This window comes from Triturus cristatus, chromosome 3_2 (assembly GCF_964204655.1).
Source record: "Triturus cristatus chromosome 3_2, aTriCri1.1, whole genome shotgun sequence".
In the NCBI taxonomy this organism is placed as follows: Eukaryota; Metazoa; Chordata; class Amphibia; order Caudata; family Salamandridae; genus Triturus; species Triturus cristatus.
Window position 1 is genome coordinate 147,537,424 of NC_140584.1, and position 26,991 is coordinate 147,564,414.

The 26,991-nt window shown below is 46.9% G+C and overlaps 1 protein-coding gene across 1 annotated transcript in view; it reads left to right on the top strand.

Annotated features, from left to right (window-relative positions):
- Nucleotides 1-26,991, top strand: part of LOC146856907 (5-hydroxytryptamine receptor 3A-like) — a 131,689-nt gene that overhangs the window by 96,084 nt on the left and 8,614 nt on the right. Inside the window, exons 7-8 of the mRNA XM_085646779.1 lie at nucleotides 10,235-10,445; nucleotides 13,861-14,094. Coding sequence (XP_085502905.1) covers nucleotides 10,235-10,445; nucleotides 13,861-14,094 — 445 coding nt within the window. The remainder of the gene's footprint in view (nucleotides 1-10,234; nucleotides 10,446-13,860; nucleotides 14,095-26,991) is intronic.

Below are 26,991 nucleotides of genomic sequence, written 5' to 3' on the forward strand. Positions count from 1 at the left end.
GTCATAAAGGCAACAAAAGATTCCAATCAACATTTGAGACCAAGGGATCTGCACAGTAACAGAATGGCATCATCCGTGTATAATTGAGCCGGAATAAATCTATCACCCACTCAGGGCAAGTCTTTGGTATCCTGAAGGAGAGTAAATTCCAGGTGATTAACGTAGCGAGTTACTAAAATAGTGGCCAAATACACGCCTGTCTGACCCCCTTCAGGACCCCGAAAACCTCTGTGCACTGACCCTTTGTGGAATAATAATATGCGGCAATCAGCATGTGCTATGCAGATCCTTTAAAAACAGGACAATGTCTTGTTCATCCCCAATTGAGGTCAACAGTGCCCAAAGCTTGTCCCTATTTACCCTGTCAAATGCAGAGTTAAGGTTCATGAATGCCATGTGCAGTCTACATATTTGTTGATGATTAGATGCAGATTCAGACCTTGGTCAAGTATACTCCGCCCAGGTCTAAAGCCATATTGAAGGTCAAAAATAATTGCATTGTCATCAGCCAAAGTCATGAGATGAGATAACACCACCCTGCCGACTGCCTTTACTGCCAAATCTATGAGGGAGATGGGCCTGTAGCAGCAGGGGTTGCGTCTTTAACCCTTTATGAACACCGTAATGATGAATGAATGGGTCTAAGAATGGTGTATGCCAGCTCTTGCAGCAGCGTTAAATACCTGAGTGAGTTAAGGGTCCCAAGGAGCTATGCCCATAGTATAAAGGTCCGAGGGTACCTCTTCAGGGCTGAGAGCTGTGTTAATCGCCAACCATTTAAGTGCTTCAGAAAATCCATCTAAGGTGGAAATAATGGTTAAGGAGCCTACAGAGAAGACAACTTCAAGGGGCACTTAAAGGTCACTAGCTGTACTGTATAAACCTTTAAAATCCATAACTCAAGTGGCCGGGGGAAAATGACAAAAACAACCTTCCCCTCCCCAGCAAGAAGGTTGGTCGATTCACTATTTCCCAAAAAAGGACCCTATGATGGAGCATGCTAGCCTGGTCCAGATGACCCCATGCTTCCTCCCCTGGAATTGTCTTCCTCCTCTTTAGGGCTGACTTCTATTTTAGGTGGCAAGCTGCTACCACACCTCTAACTCTTGGGACAATGTTGAACTCTTTACGAAGCTCCCTGAATGCCTTGGAGAAGATAGTGTCAAAACATCTACAGGGGAAGACGACAACAGAAGGAATATTACATGTTAAATGAGTACACATGTAATTGAAGATAACCCCTAACATATCCAACGTAGCAGGGTTCGAAGACTCTTTTGATACAGCAGACTCCTGAATACATGATGTAATCAGGTTTTTACTGAATGTCTCAGAAACAATCTCAGACCACTTGATTCTACAGCCATGTTCTCTGGGAGTTAAAATGTCATTAGCTCTTGGCCCGATTTCACAACGTGTGCCCAGGAGCATCCTGTGCGCTTCCTCAACCACGGGGAGGCCACAATGGATTTATTGGACACGTGGTACTCAATATGCTGGTCCTGCCTCCTAAAGTACAGGTGCACATTGGGTTTTGTGATCCTAGGTCCAAGCCCCAGAGTGCAAAGAAAGGGTGGTGCGCCATGTGGAAGCGTCCATGAATTCATGGGGCCACGCAGTGCTCACAATACTGTCCCATCTCCTAAAGTGCTGATGCAGACTGGGCTTTGTGGTCCAAGCCTCCGGCCTGCAAAGACAATGTCCTGCACCATGGAGAGCCCACAATGAATTCATTGGCCACGCAGTGATCACAATGCTGGCCCCGCCTCCTAAAGAGTTGGTGCGGACTGGGCTTTGTAGTCCAAGGTCCAATCCCCTGGTGTGCCAAGAAAGTGTCACAATTCTTTATTTTCCTCGAGGAAGGTTTACTATGTCACATATGCAAGCCAAATCTTTGACACCACAAAAAATAAACAGAAAACCTGAATATGTACAGAACAGTATTTAATCATGCCTGTGACGTATGAATGCTTGACTCCCTTTAGGCACAGCAGACCACTTTCACAAAGGACTTATTCAGCCTTGGGGAAGATCTTGCGAAAACACAGTCCCCATGGAGATCGAAATGCATTTGCACTGTATAGGAGTGCTTAGGCGCTTCACATCACATGGTTAAAAACAATAGGCTTAACCTTAGGATACCCAGGGGGCAAACCCTAAACGAAGCCACCTTCCCTTTTGGTAATCACGAGTCAGGAATAAGACTAAAAGGTGGAACTAAAAGAAACTGGATATATATACCTAAACAATTTTCTAAGAGCGTGAGAAATCACTCTGTGTTAAATGTGCAAACGGTATTGTTATTCTATGCGTTGCAAGTTTTAAAATAGAACTGAAGAATGTCTTGTGAAACACATACATTATGTCACCACTCTGTTCATATTGATCCTTTTGTGTTTACTTTTTGGTGGTATCAAAAAGTTGACTTGAATATTTCACATTGAAAACCTGTCTAGAATAAAATAAAGAATCATGGCTTGTTGAACAAGCATTTACAATGCAATAGGTCTCGCATTTACGCGAGTTTGAGCTATTCACATTGCAAATAACAATGCCTTTTATTTGTGTTTTCGGTTTTAAAACATAAATGTTAGAATCCGGTTCTCTGGTTGGCACAGGCAGGTACTTGTGACAAGCAGGAAACCTTTCCACTAGTCAGGGTAAGGGGTTACACTCCTAAAATAACCCCTGCTCACCCTCTAGGTAGCTTGGCGCCAGCAGACAAGGCTTATCTCAGAGCGTTATAGGTTAAGCATTTGTGAACACATACAGTAACCCAGTGACAACACTACAAATGGACACCACACAGGTTTTATATTAAAAATAAGGATTCTTTATATAGAGTTACCACAAGACCATTAAACGACAAAAATACACAATACTGTTACTTTAGATGGTAGAAGTTTGCTTAGTTCTCTTAAGTTCTTAAATACGACACTTTAAGTCAATGTACCTTTTAGATGCGACACGCAGGGCAACGAAAGTGTTGCAACGATGTTGATGCGATGAAGTTTTTGGTGCAAAGACATAAAGACGTGAAGATCTTCCAGATGCGTTACGCTTCTCCGATGTTGCGAGAAGACTCGACTCGACGCGTCAGCTGCAGCGGCTTCACCCTTTACGCGATGCGATGACAGCGGCCTTGGCAGCGGCACTCTTCTCCGACGTTTGCGAGACGCTTCCGCTCGATGCGATGTTGCAGCGGTGACACCCCTTTACGCGATGCGACGACAGCAGCTCCGGCGGCGGCACGCTTCTCCGTGGATGCGAGGCGCTTTTCTTGATGCGGTGCAATGCGACAGCTACGATGGCTGCGATGGCGACACGCTTCTTCCTCGATGCGAGACTCTTCTCTGGATGCGGTGCGATGCGGCAGCTACAGTGGCTACGATGGTGACACGCATCTTCGGCGTTGCGAGACACTTCTTGGTTGATGCGAGACGCTTCCGCTCGATGCGATGCTGCAGCGGCGACACACTTTTTGAGATGCGACGACAGCAGCTCCGACGGCGGCACGCTTCTCCTTCTTGAGTCACGCTTCCAGCTCCTTGCGACACGCAGTCCCTCAGAAGGCCCAACAACAGCAGCAGGTACTTCCAAAGAACTTTGGGGAGCTGGGGAGTGAAGTCTGTTGTTCCTTAAACTTCAGCAGGAGGCAAGCTCTAATCCAAGCCCTTGGAGATCTTTTTGAAGCACAAGTTGAAATAAAGTCTTTGTAGTCTTTCTCCTCTCCTTCAGCAGCAAGGCAACCACTGCAGGCCAATCCCCCAGGTCAGGGACAGTACTCCTCCTTACAGCTTTCCCGGTTCCTTCTCCTCAGGCAGAGGTTCTTCTTGTCAAGCAGGATCTAATTTCTTGGGAGCAGGGTTCCAATACTTATACCCCTAATTCCTTTGTTCATCTGGGGTAGAGGGGCCTTTTCCCAGTCCAAACCAGTTCATGAGCACTTTGTTGACATGACTCTGACGTTCTATTCAGGGCTCAGGGCAGAGACATCAGCCGCTCCACAGGAGGTGGAGCCAGCATTGTGGTGGCAGAGCACAGCCCTATTCAGAGTCCAGGTGCACTCCTCCCACCCATCTGGATGTCAATCTCTCGATTCACCACCAGGCTACCTAGCCCTGCCCCTCTGGGTTTCCCCAGCCCTGTCACTCACACAAACCAGACAGGCAGATACACATCATAGCAGAGGCGGGCTGAAATGGTTAGGCAAGCAAATACCAACTTTCTAAAAGTGGTATTTGCTAACACAGAATATTAAAATAAACTTTACTAAAAGATGTATTTTATTATTCTGAGTTCAGGCATACTAAACTCGAATTTCTACCATGTTCCCTGGGTCTGTTAGGATCATAGGATGTAACAATTCCAACAGCCCATTCTGGCCTATGGGAACAGATAGCCTTGCAATAGTGAAAAACGAAAATGGCTGTAATTCACTATTAGGACATGCCACACACATCAGGGCTTGTCCAACCTTATGCTTACAATGCACCCTGCCCTTGGGCCTACCATAGGGGTGACTAATATGAAGTTAAGGGAAGGTTTAGGGACTGGGAAGTGGGCGCACTTGCCCAGTCAGCATGACAGTACCAGACTGCAAGCAGGTTCTGCAATGGCAGACCTTAGATACATTTTACTAGGCCGCTTCTGTGGGTGGCACAACCAGTGCTGCAAGCCCACCAGCAGCATTTGTATTTACAAGCCCTGGGCACTCCTGGTGCACTTTACTGGGTCTGACAGTAAACCAAATAGGCCAATCATGGAATCCAACCAACATATACATTTTAAATAGGGAGCACTTGCACTGTGGCACTGGTTGGCAGTGGCACAGTGCTCTGAGCAGCTAACACCAGCAAAACACATGAGGCACAGCGACAAAAAGTGGAAGGGAGACTCACGCCAAGGTGCCAGGTCTAACAATAAATAAAAGGCATTGTCATTCACAATGCCAATAGCTTGAACTCACGTTAATGCGAGTGTACAGGGGGATGGAACACCACGGCTGTCAGATGGACTCTTACCTGTCCTGTAAAGGGCTAAAAGGGTGATAGTGCATCTCAAGAGAGAGCACTGAATTGTATTCTATGATTTGTCTAAACCGACGGTTTAAACTGTTATCTGCCAAAGTTTCACTGAAGCTCAGTCGGAGCTTCTGCGTCTCGGCTGGGAGTTCCCAACCGTGGCTTTCCTCCCTTGCTTAGGACTTTATGGGTCCACTGGCTTTTAGGGAGCTGAGGGTTACTTTGAGAGACGGACTGCCTTATAAATATTGGGATAATGGGAATGGCGTGATTTCAAGGTGAATACATTTCGGTTTTGACATTAGATTCCCCTCAGCATCACTTGAAGGAGTGATGACAAGGGAAATGAGGTTTAGTGGCTATGGAAACAACGAGTGATGGGTATAGGAGGAAAGATGAATGGTTAGTATGGCAAAGAAACAGATGACTTGTGAAGGGGATGGACAGGGCAAGAGCATCTGGCATCTGGTGCTAATCCAGTGACAGCCCCCCCCACCCAATCATCATTACCGGGGGCCTATACACACACACAACCCACCACGTGCTGCTGGTGCTAATGTAATGACAGCACCCTCCCACCACCATCACCGGGGGCTGTACACCCCACCCCCATCACTGGAGACCCATGAACACCCCCCACCCACCACTTGCTGCTGGTGCTAATCCAATGAGAGCATCACAGGAGACCCATGCACCCCCCCGCCCGCCCGCCCGCCACGTGCTTCTAATCCAATGACAGCACCCCTCTTTGCTGCTGGTGCTAATGCAATGATAGCATCCACCAATTCATTATGAGGGGCCCATACACACCCACCCTGAGCATGCGCAGCTGTCAATAATCCAGTGGCGCCCACCCCCCCGCTGAATCTATTATTGAGCCTCCAGCGTGGCCTGCTGCCACTAATCTAATGACAGCGCCCCCCTCCTCCCAAAAAAACCTTTTTCTCCCCCCTGCATGAATTTATTAGAAGGCTTCCTTACTTCTCGCTATCCTCGGGGGGTGGGGGCACGAAATCAATAAAAAGCCTTCTTTCTACCCCCAACCTACATTGCCGAAGGGGGGGGTTACGAATCTAATTTTAAAAAATCCTTCTCCGTACCCCCGGGGGAGAGGGGGCACGAATAAAAAGCTTTCACTCTACCCCCCCTGCCTCCTCTAGTGGGGCGGGGGGCAGGTGCACAAATTTAATGAAAGGCCCCGGTCACAGTTAAAGCCCCCGGTTTTGGGGCCGAAGGGTCCACGCCCACCTCAGATCCAGTCCCAGCCGCGGGTGAAAAATCCCCACGGGGCCCCTGGAACGCCCCCACCCACCCGGGTATTTACGGGTCTTTGTTTGGAAACGAAATGATACACAGTAACAACCGGTGCCTGATACACACGGACCGGCCTTTGTAGTTACAAACACTTCCTTGTGTTTCTAACAAACCGATTCCGAGGACTGCACCCTTCAGGGAGGATTTCCATATTTCACATCACTATGCGCAGCGGACGGATTTACTTTCGCCGTCCCTAGAAACCTCACCCGCTTTCCAGGAAAACCGAATCAAGGATTTGAACGGGTTAAAGATGAAGATAACGGTTTAACGCTGCAGGAAGAAGCGCTCCTCTCGCAATGGAAACCTGCACAAAAGTACAATGCAATGAAATATCGATGCGGTGAAGAAATCTATAGAAATACAGGTTACTGAAAATAAACGGAAACAAGCCTGGGATCATTGTACTCCGGGTACAGAGGGGCCCGCATGCCTGCCACCACCTGGCCCTGGCCGGGAATGACGACTCCTTCTCTTCACGTGCGCACGCAATGACGTATTTGCTCGGCTTTCCTCGCCTGTTACCTTTTGCGACGAACGCAAAGCAGGCGAGGCCGTCCAAATGGGACGGCTCAGAAAGCAAAGCAAATACGTCACCGACACCTCTTTTCCAATGGCTGGCCACTGTTTAGCATAAACGGTGACGCCAGCCAATGGAAAAGAGGGGCGGGGCTTAATGCCCCTTAAAGAAAATACCCACATCTCATTAAATCTCGCCAGCGAGACTGCGCATGCGCGCAGCCTATGCTAGGCGAGACCTAAAAAGGTCTGCATGTTACAATACAAAATAAAACAAGAATTTGCAATGCAATCGGTCTCACCTTTGAGTCCATAAGTATTTAGCCATGCAGCACATTGTCTGCAGCTGGGGGCCAGCAGCTGTTCCATCGGATCATTGGGTCGAACATTCCAAAAGAGAGGGAGGAGAACGTGAGGAGACGGTTGTAGGCAAGCAACATCATAAAAAATTACAGTCACAGGCATGGAACTAAGGCACATGGCACAGGCATTGCAGGAGGCACAGGTCAAAATGCAGGAGACGAGAAAGCATGAGCTTGGGGCTTAGGTAAATGTATATGTTGCTAAGCTAGGCAGGAGTGAGGGTTTCATGCAGGTAGGCGGCTTGGCCAGGAGCACTGGCAGGGGATGACAGTAGTTACCTGAACGACTCGGGCAGGGTTTCGGGCAACGGGCAGTGCCCAACCAGTCCTATCAGCAGCTTGAGTACCAGTTCCCTTTCGTCTACTGGCCAACTTACCTATAGAGGATTTTCTAGAAGCTGGTGCAGACCTGGGATTTGGTCACTCAGGGTGGGGCTCAGCAACAGGTTGTGCACCAGTGGCTTCAGCGGCTCTGGGAAATTAGTGCAGACAAATGGGTCTAGGTCATCAAGGTAATAAAAGTAGCAGGGGGCTGTCATGGCGGCTGGGGGCTACCGGGTTGGGACTCAGAAGCGTGGCACGTGCAGGGCTAATTACAGTATTTCAATTACTATTACTGCTGATTAGAGCTCCATAAGAGATTACGTTTACAACCCCTGAGTGCACAACGTGGGAGAAATCTGCTCCCCCTTTTAGCTCAAACATCGGACGAGCACGAGTTGCAGTGAAAGTCTGGAGATTGAGCTAAAGTTGTGTACTGTTTCTGGAGATCTTTGTAATATGCCTTCCAATTGTGCTACGTAACCAAACTGATGATCTCCCGGAAGTAAGGAGGGCAGGAAGGAAAGCCCAAGTGTCGGAGGAGGAGCGCATAGTTTTGATGAGAATGTGCCGTTTGCAACTGGGAAAACAATAGGGGAAGGGGGGATTGGTGAGTAGCCACATTGGGATTATTGTCACCTATTTGTGCGGAAGTCAATACCGATTGTGAGAGGGTCAAACATATCTCAGTAGAGCTTGTTCACTACATTCCATAGGCATTTGGATAGCACCACAAGATTGAAAGGGCATCTGCACGCTCATGGAAACCACTGGCCCCGTTTTATACGCTTTTTGAAAGTTATTATTTAAAAGGTTTTCGGACTGGCTGTTGCACAAGATGGAAGCGAATGAAAGGATATTGTATTTCGACACCAGCCACAAAAATGTTTATCAGACTGTTTTAGGTTTATACTTGGATCTCCTGTGCTTAAGAGAGGCTAAATAGTTTCATAAAAGGATTGTGTGCCTACGGACAGAAAGGTCAATTTCATGCTCCCTCTGACCAACAGCCAGTGTAGCTTCCAAGAACCATATTGTTTCCAAATGTCTGCATTTGCAACTATTGCACCAGAGCACACAGCGTTTATATCCCGTTCTGAGAGGGAGTGTTTTACGCCAGTGGGCAAGCCTTACTGAGAACATCAAAGCGGCCGAGCGGCCACGAAAGTAAAAGTGATCGCTATCAAGTGTGGCCAGCGATGCGTGAGGAAAGCCATATGGCGCCTCTGCCTAAGCGCGCGCCCGTGCACATGCACTGTAGCTCTAGGCTGGCCATGATAGCATTTTTTTTAAGCCCTTACAAAACGTCTCGCCAGTCCAGCGCATGCGCTGGGTCAGGCGAGACCTAAACAGCAGTCCATGGTAAATGAGGGTCAACTATTTCCTGATCAGGCTCTTTGCTTCAGTCATTGCCCTATAATGCTTCCTGCCTTTTTCCGCACATCCTTCCTAACCCTCTCAAATAAGGTTTAAAGTATGTATTGACCTGGGTCCGTTACTAAACCCCATAGCCAAAAGGGTGAGATTTGTCTGTATAATGTATCAGTGAGCTATGGAGAATACAGCGCTAAATTACTCATTTAACACCCGATTCGGCCTTTCATCATAGCTGGAGCAGTCTTACATTCTATCACTGAGTTGAGGTTAGTGGCTGGTCTGGGAACGAGGCTGACCTTACAGTCTTTGCCTTATAGGTGGTAGATGGGTATGGCTGGCAATGTTCATGTGTGTTTTCTACCTGTGTGTCATCGAATTGACAGATGCTGTTTGGAACAATTAGGGCCTTTGCACCCTCTATTACAGTCCTAAAAATTGTTTTCGTGGTTCCAACTTTGGGTTGGGCATAGCTTACACTTTTACCCACTCCCTTTCCGTTTTTAAATACATCACAGAAATGACCAGCAGCAGGATATTCTTTCTCTCTCTATAGAGATTGGTATAGTGAACCTGTACTTACCTATGTACCCTTACCTTCACAATATTTTGGTAGTCACTACTCTGTTTTTGTAAAATGATATTTAAAAGTCAAAATTCGGGTACTGACCCATCTGGGAGAGCTTGTCCTCATCCATATTTCCTGCAGTTTGGATTACCCCTACTAACATAGAGTAGGGGTGAAATACATTTATTAGAAAAATTGTAAGACCTCAATTATGAGGCCGCTCATAATCTTAATGGTTCCAGTAACAAGAATTAGTGGTCCTGCCAGTAACTTCCAGAAGAAACTCCATAATGCCGAAGACTGAGGTGTTGGACCAAGCATGACCAATTTCCATGTAATTCATCATTTCTAAGGGGGGGGGGCTCTGGGTTTCACTGTATTCCATGTTTCTCTACCCCTCCCCAGAGTTACTGTGCCTCTGGTATCAATTAAATTAGGAGAGTTTACAACACCAGGTCTTGCAACTGGTACCTTTATAATGAGGCCCATTGTGAGCTAAAATGATTCGATCATACTATCACATATATATAGATAAATGCAAGGAATTGGATTTAGCTGAACTTGGCTAGCCCTACTGAGCTTTCAGAAGTGCTATCCTGTCAGAAAATGGGTCAATTTCTCCATTCCATTGCCCTGTCTGCCTCATTTGGTTGCTAGACTAGCCTGGGTTGACCATGAAAGATTGTAGCTAAAATTTCACTATGTCCTCCTGCTACTTCCTCACTTTTCTTCAACACTTTGTTTTCTCACAGATCATCATCAAGAGGCGGCCACTTTTCTATGTGGTGAACCTCCTTCTTCCCAGCATGTTCCTCATGTTCATGGACATCATGGGTTTCTACCTTCCTCCGGACAGTGGTGAACGTGTTTCCTTTAAAATTACCCTCCTCCTTGGCTACTCTGTCTTCTTGATCATTGTGTCTGACACTTTGCCTGTGACTGCCAATGGGACGCCGCTGATTGGTTAGTAATGTAAAGCTCATACATTGTTATACTCATACTGATGTGGTTTTTAAGTGTGTCTTGCACCCTATCAAGGGTTTGGTTGAAGAGGTGGTGATAAGTAGACAGGCCTGAACAAGGTGAAAATAGAGGTAATGAGAGGAACTATGTATGTGGGCATCCTCATTGCATCCTAGAAATATTTCAACAGTCTAGACACCCTCAAAATGTATTTCCCCAACCTCACTCCTATTTCCCCTCACTCTTTTTTTTATAACCGGTTTTAATTAACACAAGGTCAGACATTATACTGGGATATACAGATTGCATAGAAAATACATGACATTGTAAGATCAAATGTGAGGAGGTTGGGACCCCCCCAATACCGGGCTACTTCTCTTTTAGCTACTACTGGTCCTAAATTATATAGTAAGAGTTGATGGTGAGGGATGCCTATTTCGGTGGGAATCCCCAACAATACATACTTGGCATGGGAATATTATTGATTAGAGTTCTGTATGTTCACGAGATGGCTTTGTTGGGTAGTTCTTCCTGTAGCAGTCTTCCTTCTAAAGGCTCATACTCAGGGATGTCAGTAATATCTATCCTGCCTGCTCTCCAGGCGTGTGTCAGCTGGAGATATTTATATCTCTGGGTATCACTCATTTGGTACTCAGCTTGAAGTGCAGCAAATGAGATCAGGGCCTCTTCTTTCAAAATATCACCTAGCCTGGCAATTTCGACTACGTTCCTGTGTCTAAACCTTGGAGCTTACTTATTTCCGGCTTTCTTGTGACCTCCCCGAGTGGAGTCTCCCTCGTTAGTCTCTTGTCCCATTTCATTTGACCCTCTTCCCCCATCCAGCCCTCAATCGTTCTCTGAGTGGCTGCCAGTAGGCGACTGGTTCCCCCCGCCCCGTAAATGTGGTGGATTTACATGTGTTTTTTCAATTGAAGCCTTTCCAAGGCATAAGTATGGTGATCTCCGAGTGTATGTCCCCATCCATTAATTACCACCAGGTGTGCCGCCCTATAGTAAGACTGTATGTCGGGCAGGGCAATTCCACCATTGTATTGACTACGTTGCAATGTCTTCAATGCTACTCTGGGGTGACCGCTTAATACCCACTCCATGACCCCCCTCCTAACAGTCATCAAAATCAGTTGTATGTCACAGTACTGTGGCCAAAATGCTGATCTGCAAAAACAGTGTCAAGTGTTTTGTAAACCTCTATATTATTAAAGCAAGAATATGAAGAGAAGTATAGATTTATTGTTCCTAACTCTACTTCTACTCTTGAACATTTACTGGTAGTTGATATTGTGGAGTTGATATTGCTGCAGGTTAACATGCCCTTGGCAATACTGTGCCCGCCCCAACTCAAAATCCCATCTTACTATTTTGTTCCCAACCTATAATTCATCCTGTCCACATTGGTTTTCTAATTCGAACATAAATATCTTATAACATGAATTACAAAGGGGCTGATTCCAGGTTGAGGCATTATTTATTGCCCCTGATAAATAACGATACCCAGGTTCCATTATTTATTGGGTGCGAGAAATAACACCCATTATCAGTATATGGGGAATAACATGCAGGTATTAGTGTTTAACACACCAAAATCTGCATGATATGGTAATTACCATATGGTTCCCCTGTTAAATTTCAGCAGGTTTGACCAGCGGAAATTTAATGAATGTTGGGTTATTTAATGCATCCAATAATTATCGGATGTGTTAAATGAAACTGAACTTGTAATTCTGTCCTGTGCATAAACAGAATGTAAACGCATGGCACGGAATTTATTGAGCCACTTTGGCCAAATGTTTGTTATTGTCATCTTTCTAACTCATGTTTTTAGAAAAATGTCAGTCATTAAAAAGTTAGCAAATTATTGAAAAAAATGTAAAAACGCTTGCAAAGATATGTTGTGTGCATTTTTTTTTAGCAGAAATAAAAATGTATTGCATAAGGATTCCCTTGCAGAATATTGCTCAGTAGGAATTTGCACCCACAAACTCTCCGGTGTCATGTCACTCTCTGAAACAGAAAACAAGCCTCAAATTAAGTCAAAAGTCCAGGTGGAAGTCTCCACAGAGATCTACAGAGGCAGTGCATTAATTTGCATACCATTTGGAAATGGTAGTGGACTCCAATACATGTTAATTCTAGACTAAGGATGTCCAATGTTTATCCACTTGAACTTCAGCTATAAAAAAAATCTAATTTTCAAGATGTTCACAAGAGATAAATTTACATGTAACGATTCTAATTGGTAAAAATGTACATAGTTGGGGGATTTTCTGAAAATCTGTCAAAGAGACAACCCTTTTGGACCAGCAGTCGGCAGTCATGTTCTAGGCACATCTGGAGTGTACTTGGAGGCATTTATTGAAGAGCTGTATGCTCTTTTCATTGCAACCAAAGCATCTCCACACTAATATCCAACTTGTGTCTGCTTGCTTATAAACCCACATACACTGTTTTTTCCTGGCAAATATATGTCAATGAAAATACTCAACAAATTAAGAAATAATTATCCCATCACTCCTAAAACTGAGAAAAGGATTATGCTTTCTATTTTTGGCTTGGGACGTTTGATACACTTGATACTGCTGAGATAGTGAGTGAGAATTCATGGTTTATGCACCCTTAAATGGCTCCTATTCCCACGAACTCCAATTTTCCTTACAGCCCTTACATTGAAGAACATTGAATAGAGGGGTTAGGCCCATTTAGGAGAGAGACTGGTGTTGGCTTAATATTCCTTCACTTCTCTGTTAATAACATGCCATTTAATTTCTAGAAAGGAAATGGTAATGTTAGTGCATGTACTATTGCACCATGAGGTACTGAGCACACTCATCTGGAGCACAAGTGAGATCACCAGTATCACTCAACAAACACATTATAAGATTTTCCGGCTGATGTCCGAACTATGCTATCAGATGTGAAATTACCCTAGGGCAATTCCAGTTTGCTTAGGTCCAGCCTGGAGTGTTTTTTCCAATCAAAGTGAATTTATTAATTCGATTAGGAAAATGTACTCTCTAATTGAGAAATAACTGACAGTATAAAATAGACCATGCATAAAAGATGTACGAATCTAAGGCTTGTAATTCTCTTTTACTTTCTGATGCAAAGAAAACGGGGTGTGGTATAACAATATTGGAACTAAAATAGTGTGCTAAATATTGTTTACAAAAATACTGCACCGTTGGAGTTAATGAAAGTAAACCTATACCCAATGTAGTTGTACTTTTTATAAACACTATTTAGAACACAATGTTTCTCTAAGAGCATATTGTTACAGACTATATACTGCACTGAACTGGAAAACTGAAGCCTGACATTGTTAAGCATTGCAGAGCTGGAACTGTTTGAGTTTCACATGGTGCTACATGGCTAAACACTGAATTTTCTTTCTCCTCAGGTGTATACTTTGCTGTGTGTATGGCTCTGCTCGTCCTAAGCTTGACTGAAACCATTCTTATTGTGAGGCTGGTCCACAAACAGGACCTGCAACCACCCGTTCCTGAGTGGGTGAAACATCTGGTCTTAGACAAACTTACATTATTTCTCTGTGTCCCAGACAAGCAAAGATTTACACCAGTTCGAACCCATAGCTCAGATGTTTCCAGACACAAGGAGAACAGCAACAACACAGGTAATTAAGAACGATCAACTTTGTGGGAAGGCAATATAGAACTGTCAACTTGAGGGGAATTGGAGAGCCAAAAACTAAAAGAGAAGGAAAAGGAGACATATTATCTTAATGGTAAAGAAACGAGAAACTCAAACTAACAACTAACTACAAGGCCAGAAAACCATTTAAAAAAAAAAAAGAATTGCAGCATAATTGCAATATGTGCGAATGTTCAAGAGAAAATTAAAATAAAGCAACGGGCTCCCGCGCTTGCTTTTAAATAACCCCCGGGTGGGACAGGTCACGGGGGCATATCATAGAAACAGGAGGGGGGTGCATGGGTATGCCTCCACGGGCTTCTGAAAGCCCTGGGGATCGCCACCTCCTTGGGGCATTGGTTTGCATGTATGCGGGGGAACCCACGTGGCACCCCTGTGCCCCGGGGACCACCGCCTCCCGGGCAATTGTTTATTAAGTAATGTGGGGCAACAGCCCTGGGGACTGCCGTCTCCCTGGGGCACTTTACAATATGTATGGGACGGTTCCGCTCTGCTCACCAGTGCCTCCTGGGAATGCCACCTCCCCGGAGCTAAACATCAAATTATTGCGGGGGCCCTCAGGGCACCCCCGCAGCAATGGGGACCACCACCTCCTCAAGGGCTACGTTCTGCGATGGGGGGGGGGGCGTGTGGGGCCATGGATGGCCCTGAGGACTGCCATCCCCCAGGGCTAGCTCCTGCTACCTCCCAAGGTGCCCACCCTCAGGAGGTCGCTGTTTACTTTTGCTTGGAGCGAGCTGACAGCTCCCACCGAGCGAAAGCAAACATAACTCCACTTTCTGCAAACCAGAGCTGTCAAACAACTTGCAGAAAATTGAGTTTTCATCTGTTTCCCTGCACGCAAATATGAGTGCAGAGAAACAGATGAAAACATTGCTCTGACAGACAGAGTGCTGCCTTTTAGAGAGCAATGTGAGAGCCTGTGAAAGCAATGCTGGCTCCCGCAAAAGGCAGGGAGCCAGCAAGGACGACGGGGGCTTTGAAGCTCCTACCGTGGTCCCCAACTGAGGTCACTGGGTGTTGGAGCGACCCCTGGAATGCAGCCAGGGGCCTAAATTAGCTCGGGGATGGGGCCGCGTGGCTTCCATCTCATTAATGTAATGGCCAGGTCCAGGGGGATGGGGTCCCCGGGGCCAATATCGACCTGGGGAGAGGAGCCACACGGTCCTCCTCCCCTAATAAAAATAAATGTAAAAACAGCAAAACTATGGGCTGGTGTTCACTGTCCAATTTGTTGGGAAAAGTTTGGAGTACATTGTATCCTGGCAAGTCCTAACTGTGAGAAATTGGGTTGTTGGTTGAAGGGGAAAATTGACCTTTGTTCAGGCAACAACCACAATTCCTGTTAAGGGGAACCACAAAAATCACTGAATTAACCTGCGCTTAACCCTCTGGTATCTTGGCACAAAAGTAGTCAGGCTTAACTTAGAGGCAACGTGTAAAGTATTTATGTAGCACTCAAACAGTAATGAAGTGAAAACACAGCACAAGAAAAATCTCACACTAATGTATAACAATAGAGTACATGTTGGAGTCACTCTGGTAGTCCTGGGCTCAGCAGTAGAACAGGGCTTGAACAGTTAGGCAGAAAGCAGGCTTTCTCGGTACAGCAAAGCGGTTTCCTGAAGTATCCAGCAGGCCACAGCAGCAGGAAATCGTCTGAGAGTCCTTCCTCAAGTCCAGAAAGTAAACTGAAGAGTGGGTCTGAGGGTCATATTTTTTATACCTGGTGCCTCTTTTGAAGTAGGAGAAGTTTCTAGAAAATTCCTTTTGAAGTGCTTGAATTTTCCTGCTTCCCCTGCCCTGGCTTCAAACTGGTGGCACAAGCAATTCAGGGATGACAAGTCCTTTGTGTGAAGGCAGAGCACACCCTATTCAGTTGCTAGTGGGGTTGTTCCCAGTTCCGGCCCCACAGCCTGCCAATTAATGGCTCAACCCGACACTCCTAATTCTTCCATTGTGTGGCTGTCTGGGAGGAATCAACAAAGTTCACCTGCCATTTATACCCAGTCATGTGACCTAGGATTGGCTGCAGGCACTAAATAGCTAGAACAGGAAATCATCAACTTTCTAAAATTGTCATTTTCAAACTTGGAACTTAAAATGTAACTTTACCATTAAAGAGGATTTTTAATTACAATTTCTCAGGCACCAAACATGAAATGTGCACCTGTTCCCAGTAAAACGTTGGCACCTGTTAAATGTAATAAGGCAACCCGATGTTATCCTGTTGGAGAGGAAATTAATTAATTAATTAATTCATTAATTAGATAGGCCTCACAGGCTGCAATGGCAGGCCTGGGACATGTTTTAAGGGGCTACATATTTGCGTGGCTCAATAAGTGCTGACGGCTTACCAGAAGCATTTCATCATCAGGCCCTGTGTAGATGGTATACCACTCTACAAGGGACTTATAGTAAATTAAATATGCTAATCAGGTGTAAGACAATTTTACCATACTTAGGTGAGAGAGCACACACACTTTAGCACTAGTTAGCAGGGATAAAAGGCACAGAGTCCTAAGGCCAACAAAAATAAATGTCAGCAAAATATGGAGGGCAAAGGCAAAAGATTGGTGGGAAGACCACCATAAGGCTGATATGTCTAACACTAACAATTTTCTAAAACAGGCTCTACTGTCAAACCCTTCAATCTCTCAGCGGCACTGTTGAACATGTATTTATAACTATTGGGATACATGATCAGTATCTTATCTTAATCAGGCTTTCACATTTATGTGGACAGCTCCCAGCTCTTTATTGGATTCCACAGAGACAGCTTATCTCCACTGGAACATATCTGATAATGCCCATAAAGTCCTCTAATCATAGATTAACAAATCCATCTGTGCCCGAAAGTAATGAAAACCACATTACTCATGTTCAGCACTTCCAGGGCCCCTTAACAGATTATACTCTTCTCGCTCCTATCAGGTGTTCCCAAATGCCACAAATGGCCAGACTCTTCTTCTTCATATCAGGGGAGCGCAATATATTCTCTTCAAAATAGTTAATGCCATTGGTGTTGTACTTGACCTCTCCATTGCACTTGAGATCCACATCTGGAATGCCATTGTTCAACACCCCATGGACATGTTCAAAATCTCAGCACCTTTAGAAGAATCCTGAAGACCTGGCTGTTCTTGAAAGCTCAACCGATTGATTAATCCATAATAATGTTTTGTGCTCCCGCTTTCCGCCAGCCCAACTCTGCCCTCCTTATTTGTCAGGTGCCTTAAGACGTTTTAGTATACATGCTCTGAAATATTTATGCCAGTTATACAGTGCTAGTATAATTCCAAGCAGTAGTTGATCACTTTACAGAGAAGCACTGAATTTGGGAGAACCTATGAGTACATTCATATTAAGGAGTGGATGAGTACCTCTGGAATGTGTTTACGTTGTGACAAGTGCATCAAATACAGTGGTGAATGAGGCTAGTAAAGCGATTGTAAAAGTTCACAAAGTGAGTGCAAGTAGTGTCGGAACAGGTGAGACTTGTGTGTTTCCGAAAATGCAGAACTATTGGGGTGAGCATGAGTGCATTTGCAAGCTGGTCCCTTGTTTGTAGGACTAGATATAAAATGCTTCGCTATGGGTCTTCTTCGTGTGATAGTTGTGAACCTCTCGTCTTACTAGGGGTTAGCTCAGAGTGGATATGGATTATTCAGTGCTTTTCTGGTCCTTGCTGTGTAGTCCAGACTCATGTGGTGATGGCCTTGCAAATAACGTAATAGGTTGCAAATAGAATTTTGGGTAGTGAGAAACCACTGTTTTTCTCATCATGTTTAAGACATGTGAATGAACTTTTTTGTTGCTTTAATTGTCTGAGCAGCGTTTTGGATTACTACTTTTTGTGATGGAAAGATTTCATTTAGGAGGCCAGTGCGGCCATTTAGGAGGGCATTTGTGCCTTCTAGGGATGGTCTTGCATCTGGGGAAGGAGGCTAATTTAAGGATTTAATTGTGTCTCAGGAGGAAATAGGGATAACATAAGGTCATATCTAAGTCTATATAAGGGAACCTAGAGCTTTTGCACACTTTGAAGATGAATTCAACGTGGGCAGATTTGAAGTGAGAAGTGTGATTGCTAATAACTCTTCGAGGTAGAGGTGTGTCTCATCCACCAATTTCAGAAAGGAGATTAGTTAATAATCAGAATCCATGATGATCTTCAGCAGTTCCAAGCTGAGGTTTGATTATTAACAAAATGATAGAGTCCTCACGCAGGCAGCGTGTGATTGGTAAGTGCGTATCAGATGGATACTAGCTCAGTATGAAGGAAACTTTTACACACTTTGTGGCCAAAGCCCATACCAATCGTGGGGATGGACAGAAGTGTTTTGAGACTGATAGTGCTAAATGCATCATAACAAATAACAAGTAGCCATAGGTCCTCTGTGACAGGAATTTGTATGGTGTCAGCAGTTATTTGCATGGTGCCCCCTTCTGTGCTACAAGATGGAGGATATTCTTGTTGGCAGTTTTAGATGAGATAGCATTGGGCTTGTGAGCCTATAGTTGTAGGTTTGTGACTGGAATGCTAGCAGCGGTGTCTAATTGTAGCGTCTACATGGACTCATGGGATTCAGCATGTCTTTAGGATAGAGTGAAAATTGCTGATAGCCAAGGCTATATAGTCTCTGTTGAGGACTGGCTTGAGTGTAGGCCTGAAGGAGGAAGATTGATGATGTTAGTTGAGGTAGTGTTGTCACCATATGTGGTTTACTGCAGGGATTTTTATTTTTATTTTATTGTATTGCATTTTCACAACAAAAGTCAACAAAGAAAGGCACAAATACAAAAAGAGAGGGAACAAATTGCGCAATCAAAATATAGCCTTGTGTAAGATATATCGTTCTCCCGTCATAAACAAAAAGGTACAACAATATCGGAGCATATTAAAACAGCAGTATAATATAGCACACAGTGTATCCAGTAAAGCACATCAATCCAATTATGATCAGCAGGTAAATATGGTTCATAACTAATCACACTATAATCATATATCTAGATGTTAATCATCTGATTGGACAGTATAAGGAAACCATCTCACCACACCACAATCTACACACTTCCCACCTCATCTAGAGGATGAATCTGCAGGCAGTCTTTGAGTGGCTGTCAGATATCAAGAGGGAGAGAGGCTACAGGCAGTAGTGTTGCGTAGGTGTCACTAGCTATATTACAATAGATAAGGTCCCGAACCCAACTTCTCACAAGTCAAGTCAAGTCAAGTCAAGTCAGAGATATTTATATCGCGCACATATCACTCAGAGAGTCTCATGGCGCTTGCAGAAACTCCGAAAAGAAAAGAGGACCACAGATTAATTGCCGAAAAGCCAGGTCTTTAACTTTTTACGGAAGTCACCGTGATCAGGCAAGTTACGGAGATGATAAGGCATTTTGTTCCATGGAGAGGGGGCCAAATAGGAGAAGGCACGGCCTCCCTGCCTAGCAGTGTGAATCCTGCGGGGGATGAGCAGGGTAGCGTCACTGGATCGCAGGGCTCTATAGGGTTGGTACCAACGGAGCTTTGGCAGCCAATACTTGGGGCCGTTTCCATACATTTGCTTATGAGTCAAGCATAGTATTTTAACCCCTTCAGCGCGGCGGAAATTCCCCCGCGGTGCTGAAGGGTTCGAGCGCGGGCGGGGCCATGACGGAACGGTTCCGTCATGAGCACAGCGCAACCGATGCTCATGACGGAACCGTTCCGTCATGGGCATGGAAGGGGTTAAACAGGGTTCGTTTCCTTATTGGGAGCCAATGAAGGGAGTTTAAGCAGAGGCGGGCCGAGGTCACAGTCGGGGTCCTTGCTCTACCCCAATGCAGGGACACCTGGTGCTTCGCTAGAAGGAGAGCAAACGCAGAGAATCGCCTAATGCATCTCTTAAGGGGCTTTACGGATCCAGCAATGCCATCAGTGGCGAAGGTCGTAAGGGGTATTCCACCATCAGCGACAAGTAATATTCCTAACTGGAGCACAATTCCAAGCAAGGTGCGCAAAATTTGCACCGCACATCTGACACATGAACTAGAGACAGTGGGGCTTATTCTACCAAGTAGTTTTGGGGTGGTATACACCCTATGGAGATATTTAAAGTGTAACAATTTATGCTTATAGTTATTCGAAATGTACCGGGTCTGCGTACAGCAGTAGGACCATATAGCATCTGTCAGGGTTTCACCTAGGTCTATTTCCTAAGCCAGCCTGGATTTGAGGCCCACTGAAGGCTGCATAGATTGCAATAAGTGGTATAGGCGGGATACAAGATGGGTACCTCGGATGGTACCCAGCTTGGTACAGACACAATGAGCGCACCACCCTGCTGTGTTCCCTTTATGTGAAGATTTTCAACAGTCATTCAGGTTGGGTGTGCATGAGTTACTCCAGCACCTGCCGTTATTTGGTGCCAACTGCAAAGCAGAGGATTGCTGAACCCAGAAAATGGAGTGATGCACCACCCGTTTGTGTAGGAAGAGTTTTGTTCAATAAGTCTCATAGTCTTTGTTAAGTTGTCTTAAACAGTTTTTTATTGCAAATAAATCCAAATAAAGGAAATTGTCAGCCAACGCGTTTCGTTCATAACAATGAACTTCTTCAGGGCATGGAGTTAGGTTGCATCAAAATATCAGTAAGCTTGTACAGCTGCGTGAGCCTCCGTGAAAAGGGCTAGCAAGCGGTAGATCTGTTGGATGATTAACTGCAGCCGTCTGCTCCGTCCGGTGTCTCCCGCCTATACCACTTAGAATTACTGCATCATAATGCTGGCCTTACTTTTCTTTCAGTGTGGGAAGGAGAGCATATCATACCCAAATTTGGTGGGGGTATAAGGGGAAGGGCTTTCTCAATGGGAAAAATATTCTCCTTGTAAATATTTTTTTAAATATATACCAATGCACGAGGTAATTAATTCCCACTGTATGAAGTTCTGTGCCACAAAGAACTCTGTACAGAAAGACCAGAAACAAACAATTGGAATCTCTAGATTCCCACAGTAATCTGCATAGAAACCTCTGGACCCTTTCCTCTAAGTCAGGGCGTAGGATTACCTCTTTAAAAATAACCCCTGCTCACCCTCTAGGTAACGTGGCGCGAGCAGTCAGGCTAGATTCCAGAGGGCATTAGGTTAAGCATTCAAAGTGTCCCACACAATAACCACCAACCCACCACACAGAGACACAAGACTGTATTTATGTAAAAATAAAGTTCTTTATATAAAAGATTTCTTTAAGCAGGCTTTCAAAAATACAGGTCTTCACTTAAATAAGGTTCCAGTTACTTTCAATGCTTTTAGGCAGTCGACAGTTCTTAAAATGGCACTTTTCTACTTAAAATGAGCTTCTCTTGGTGTCTGTGCGCTTTGTAGCGCCTTTGGTACGCTTCGTACGAGGTTTTGAACGTGCCTTGCCGTTTCTCACACTTCCCGCGTGAGCAACGTCCTATATATTCAATGGAGTACGGACCGTACCTTCACGGGGGCCTCGCACAGCTGATACGAAGGGTGCCGAAGCTCACGCTTCACGTGTGAACAGCGTAGCGGTACGGCAGCGCCAGTACGGCCCGAACAAAGTAATGGACGGGTCGTACCAGCGCGCGCAGCTCACAGTACCTTTGTTCTTTGGGGGAAATCGTCGTCACAGCCTCAGGGGTCCACAGAGGAGTGTCCCACGTCGTGTTGTCGTCCCTCCTGGTCAGTGGGCGGCGATGCTTCGTGGGGCACTTTGGAACGCTCCCAGGCACACAACGAGGTCGGGAGAAGGAGGGGCCGGCCGGGGATGATGTCTAGCGCGTCGCAGCGCTGCCGGCTTCGCTCAGGGGATGAATGGTGCGTCGCAGGTCCTTACAGGGGCTTCCACGGCCAGGGGGGTCGCAGAGGCTCGGCGCTTGGAGCCTGATCCGTTTCTTCTTTGCTGTGCGAGCTACGGCTCGGGGGGAAGTTGCTTGCGGTGCTCGGGCCAGGCAGGCCTTTACTGTGCTCACGATAGTCCCGGTGGCAGAAGTCGCGGTGCTCAGATGAGGGGCACACAGGTTCGCTGAGGTCAGCGGTTTGCAGAATCACTTCCAGCAGCTTCTCTTCTTCTTGGGGAAAGGTAGCGCCCACTGTTCCTGGGGCGCAGTTCAGGGGGCAAGTTCACAAGCAAGCCCTTGGAGATTGTTTGTAAGCACAAGGTGAATTCAAAGTCTTTCAGTCTTTTCCTCCTCTCCTTCAGCAGCAAGGCACCCACCACAGGCCAGTCTCTCAGGCTTAGAGACAGTACTCCTCCATGCAGCTTTCCCAGGTCCGTTTCTTCGGGCGGAGGTTATTCTTGGCGCAAACAGGATCTGATTTCTTAGGAGCAGGGCTCCTTCTTTTATAGCAAGTTTCTTTTGTTCTTTGTCGCCAGGGGGCCTGGGCCTGGCTCAGTCTAGTTTTGGAGCACTTTGTTGTGGTGACTCTGCTCTTTCCTTTCAGCAGCAGGGCAGAGACATCAGCCGCTCCACAGTGGGCGGAGCCGGCATTGTGGTGGCAGAGCACAGGTCTATTCAGAGTCAAAGGTGTACTCCTCCCACCCATCCTGGTGTAATCTCTCTACCCACCACCTGGCAGCCAGCCTGTCTCCTGGAATTCCCCAGCCCTGCTCCTTACTGTTACTAGGCAGAACACACACACAGCAGAGGCGGACTGAAATGGCCAGGTCAGTAAATACTAACTTTCTAAAAGTAGTATTTACAAACACAGGATATTAAAATAAACTTTACTAAAAGAAGTATTTTATTATTCTGATTTCAGGCATACTAAACTTGACTTTCTACCATACTCTCTGAGTCCACTGGGATCACAGCGTGTAGTAATTCCAGCAGCCCATTCTGGCCTATGGAGAGCAGGTAGCCTTCAATAGTGAAAAACGAAAATGGCTGTAATTCACTATTAGGACATGCCACACACATCAGGGCATGTCCTACCTTATACCTACAATGCACCCTGCCCTTGGGCCTACCAGTGGGGTGACTAATATGTAGTTAAGTGAAGGTTTGGGGACTGGCAAGTAGGTGCACTTGCGCAATCAGCGCGTCAGTACCAGACCGCGCGCAGGTTCTGCAGTGGCAGACCCTAGACACATTTTACTAGGCCGCTTCTGTGGGTGGCACAACTAGTGCTGCAAGCCCACAAGCAGCATTTGTATTTACAAGCCCTGGCACTCCTGGTGCACTTTACTAGGGGCTGATAGTAAACCAAATAAGCCAAACATGGACACCAATCAATGTATACACTTTTCAAAAGGGAGCACTTGCACTGTGGCACTGATTAGCAGTGGCACAGTGCCCTGAGCAGCTAACACCAACAAAACACAATGAGGCACATCAGCAAAAAGTGGAAGGGAAACTCATGCCAAGGCGCCAGGTCTAACACGTGTCCCCTCCAGCTGAAATGTGGGGGGAACTACCCTACCCCAGGGAGTTCCTCTTCACTAAGGCATAAAAACCTGGACAGACAGTCAGCATTGGCGTGATCTGTGCCAGGGCGATGCTCCACCGTAAAGTCCATACCCTGTAGGGAGATGGACCACCTCAACAGTTTTGGGTTCTCACCCCTCATTTGCATCAACCATCTGAGGGGCCTGTGGTCGGTCTGAACCCGGAAGTGAGACCCAAACAAGTAGGGTCTTAGCTTCTTCAGCGCCCAGACCACAGCAAATGCTTCTCGCTCGATTGCACTTCACCTTTGTTCCCGTGGAAGTAACCTCCTACTAATGAAGGCTACTGGTTGGTCCCAGCCCTCCTCAGTCATCTGTGAGAGAACAGCCCCTACACCATGCTCTGATGCGTCTGTCTGCACTAGGAATTCTTTGGAGAAGTCAGGAGCCAAGAGCACGGGCGCCGTGCACATGGCAGTCTTCAGGGTGTCAAAGGCCTTCTGACAGGTGTCAGTCCATATCACTTTTCTGGGCTGCTTCTTCGAAGTCAGCTCTGTCAAGAGGGCAACGATGCTGCCATACCCCTTGACAAACCCCCTGTAGTACCCTGTGAGTCCTAAAAAAGCCCTTACCTCCGTCTGGGTCTTTGGGGGCTCCCAAGCCAGGATGGTTTCGATCTTGGGTTGCAGGGGTGCCACCTGGCCGCTCCCTACTTGGTGTCCCAAGTTCACCACGGAACCCTGCCCGATCTGACACTTGCTTGCCTTGATCGTGAGGCCTGCCTTGCGCAGTGCCATCAACACTTCCCAGAGATGTTGCAGGTGTTCTTTCCATGTGCCGCTGAACACTGCGATGTCATCCAGGTATGCGGCGCTGAACTCGGTCAGCCCAGCCAACACCTGGTTGACCAACCTCTGGAAGGTGGCAGGGGCATTCTTCATCCCAAATGGCATAACCCGGAACTGGAAATGCCCATCTGGTGTTGAGAATGCGGACCTCTCTTTGGCCCCATCAGTCAAGGCGATCTGCCAGTACCCAGACGTTAAATCAAATGTGCTGAGGTACCGTGCAGCCCCTAACCGATCGATGAGCTCATCAGCTCTGGGGATGGGGTGCGCGTCAGTCTTCGTGACTGAATTGAGTCCTCTGTAGTCCACACAGAACCGGAGTTCGGGTGTGGCACCCGGCGCTGCAGCTTTTGGGACCAAGACCACTGGGCTGGCCCAAGGACTGCTGGAGGACTCAACCACCACTAGAGCAAGCATCTTTGAGACCTCCTCTTTGATGCAGGCTCTGACCCTGTCAGTTACCCTGTAAGCTTTGTGCTTCACAGGTAAGCTGTCTCCTGTATCCACATCATGGACGCACCAATCTGTGATACCAGGAACCAGGGAGAACAGGTCAGGAAACTGCCCCAGCAGCTGGCGGCAGTCATCCTGTTGCTCAGGGGTCAGGGTGGGTGAGAGGTTAACTCCATCCACTGACCTGTCTAGCTCTGAGGCTACCAGAAGGTCAGGAAGAGGCTCGGACTCCTCCTCCGTCCCATCATCTGTGGCCAAGAGCATGCCCACTTCGGACCTCTCCAAGTGGGGCTTCAGTCGATTGACATGGAGGACCCTCAAGGGGTTCCTAGGAGACTGCAAGTCCACCAAGTAGGTTACAGAACTCTTGTGCTCCACAATCTCAAAGGGTCCTGTCCACTTGTCCTGGAGTACACAAGGCTCCACAGGGGCCAGGACCCATACCTTTTGACCAGGTTGAAGCTCAACCAGAGTGGCATTCTGGTCGTACCACCACTTCATTTCCTCCTGGCTGGCTTCCAGATTTGCCTCAGCAAGTTGCCTGAAACGCCTAGTCTGGTTCCGGAAGGCCAGCATGTAACTGTATACATTCTGGGGAGGTTTCCTGGGAGATTGCTCCCAGCCTTCCTTGACCAGACTAAGAGGTCCTCGTACTGGGTGGCCATACAGAAGCTCAAAGGGACTGAACCCAGAGACTTCTGTGGCACCTCACGGTACGCAAAGAGAAGGCATGGTAAGAGGATGTCCCACTTACGCCTCATGGGTTTCTCAAGACCCATAATCATGCCTTTTAGTGTTCGGTTGAATCTCTCAACCAACCCGTTTCCTTGGGGATGGTAAGGGGTGGTGAACTTGTGTGTCACACCACACTCTTGCCAAAGGGATTTCATATATTTCGATATGAAATTGGTCCCCCTGTCGGACACCACCTCTAGAGGGAATCCTACTCGTGAGAAAATTCCCATCAGTGCCCGTCCCACCATGGGGGCCGTCACTGTCCTCAGAGGGATGGCTTCAGGGTACTGGGTGGCATGGTCCACCAAGGTCAGGATAAACCTGTTGCCCATGGCTGTCTTGGGGTCCAGTGGCCCCACAATGTCAATCCCCACTCGCTGGAATGGGGTACTGACCACAGGGAAAGGTTGGAGTGGAGCCTTCAGCTTCCTTCCACTCTTGCCACTTGCCTGGCAAGTCTGGCATGTCCTGCAGTGAGTGTCAGAACTCCTGCACATTAGAGGCCAATAAAAGTGGGTGACAAGCCTTTCGAAGGTCTTGTCCTGCCCCAAATGCCCTGCTAACGGAACGTCGTGAGCCAGCCCCAGTAGGAAGGCTCTGAACTTCTGGGATACCACCAGCGCACGGGCTGACCCAGGTTCAGCAACCTTAGGCTCTGAGTACAGGAGGTCGTTCTCCCAGTAGATTAAGTGAGTACTGGACTGATCACCATTGGCCTGGGCTGTAGCCTGCTGCCGCATACCCACTAGAGAGGGGCACTCTTTCTGCTCCCTGCAGAATTCCTCCCTGGTGGGGCCTCCTTCTTGCTGCCAATGGGTCAGCTCAGGCAGGTCCCCCAGTTCGGCTATCTGTTCCCCGGTAGGCTCCAGGGCATCCCCCTCAAGGTCTGCTTCCTCCTGGGCCGTGGGAACTTTAGGGGCCGGTTTCCAGTGCCTCCTGCGCCCTCTCCCTAAAGCCGGTTCCTGGGCCTCTCCCTCAGGCTCCAGGGTCCCTTCAACACCCCTACTGGCTGCCATCGACCGGATGGTCACGCACGCCCAATCAGGTAAACCCACCATCCGCAGGTGAGCTGTCTTCTCCACCTTTTCCAAAGGGGAGCTCTCCAAATCATTCCCTAGGAGACAGTCTACAGGCATGGCAGTTCTCACAGCGACTTGCAGAGTACCAAAGACCCCCCACACTCGAAGGGAACTTGAGCCATTAAACAATGACTCTCTGTGTTGTCAGCATTGACAACCCGACAATAGGCATGGGGTACAACCTGCTCTTGAGATACCAGGTGCTGCCGCACTGCAGTCACACTGGCGCCTGTGTCTCGAAGAGCCTCTACCTTCTTCCCATTGATGGTCACCACTTGCCCATATTCCTTAGTGTTAGAGGGCAAGTCGGCGTTAGGGACCATCTCACTGTCTCTTAGTGAG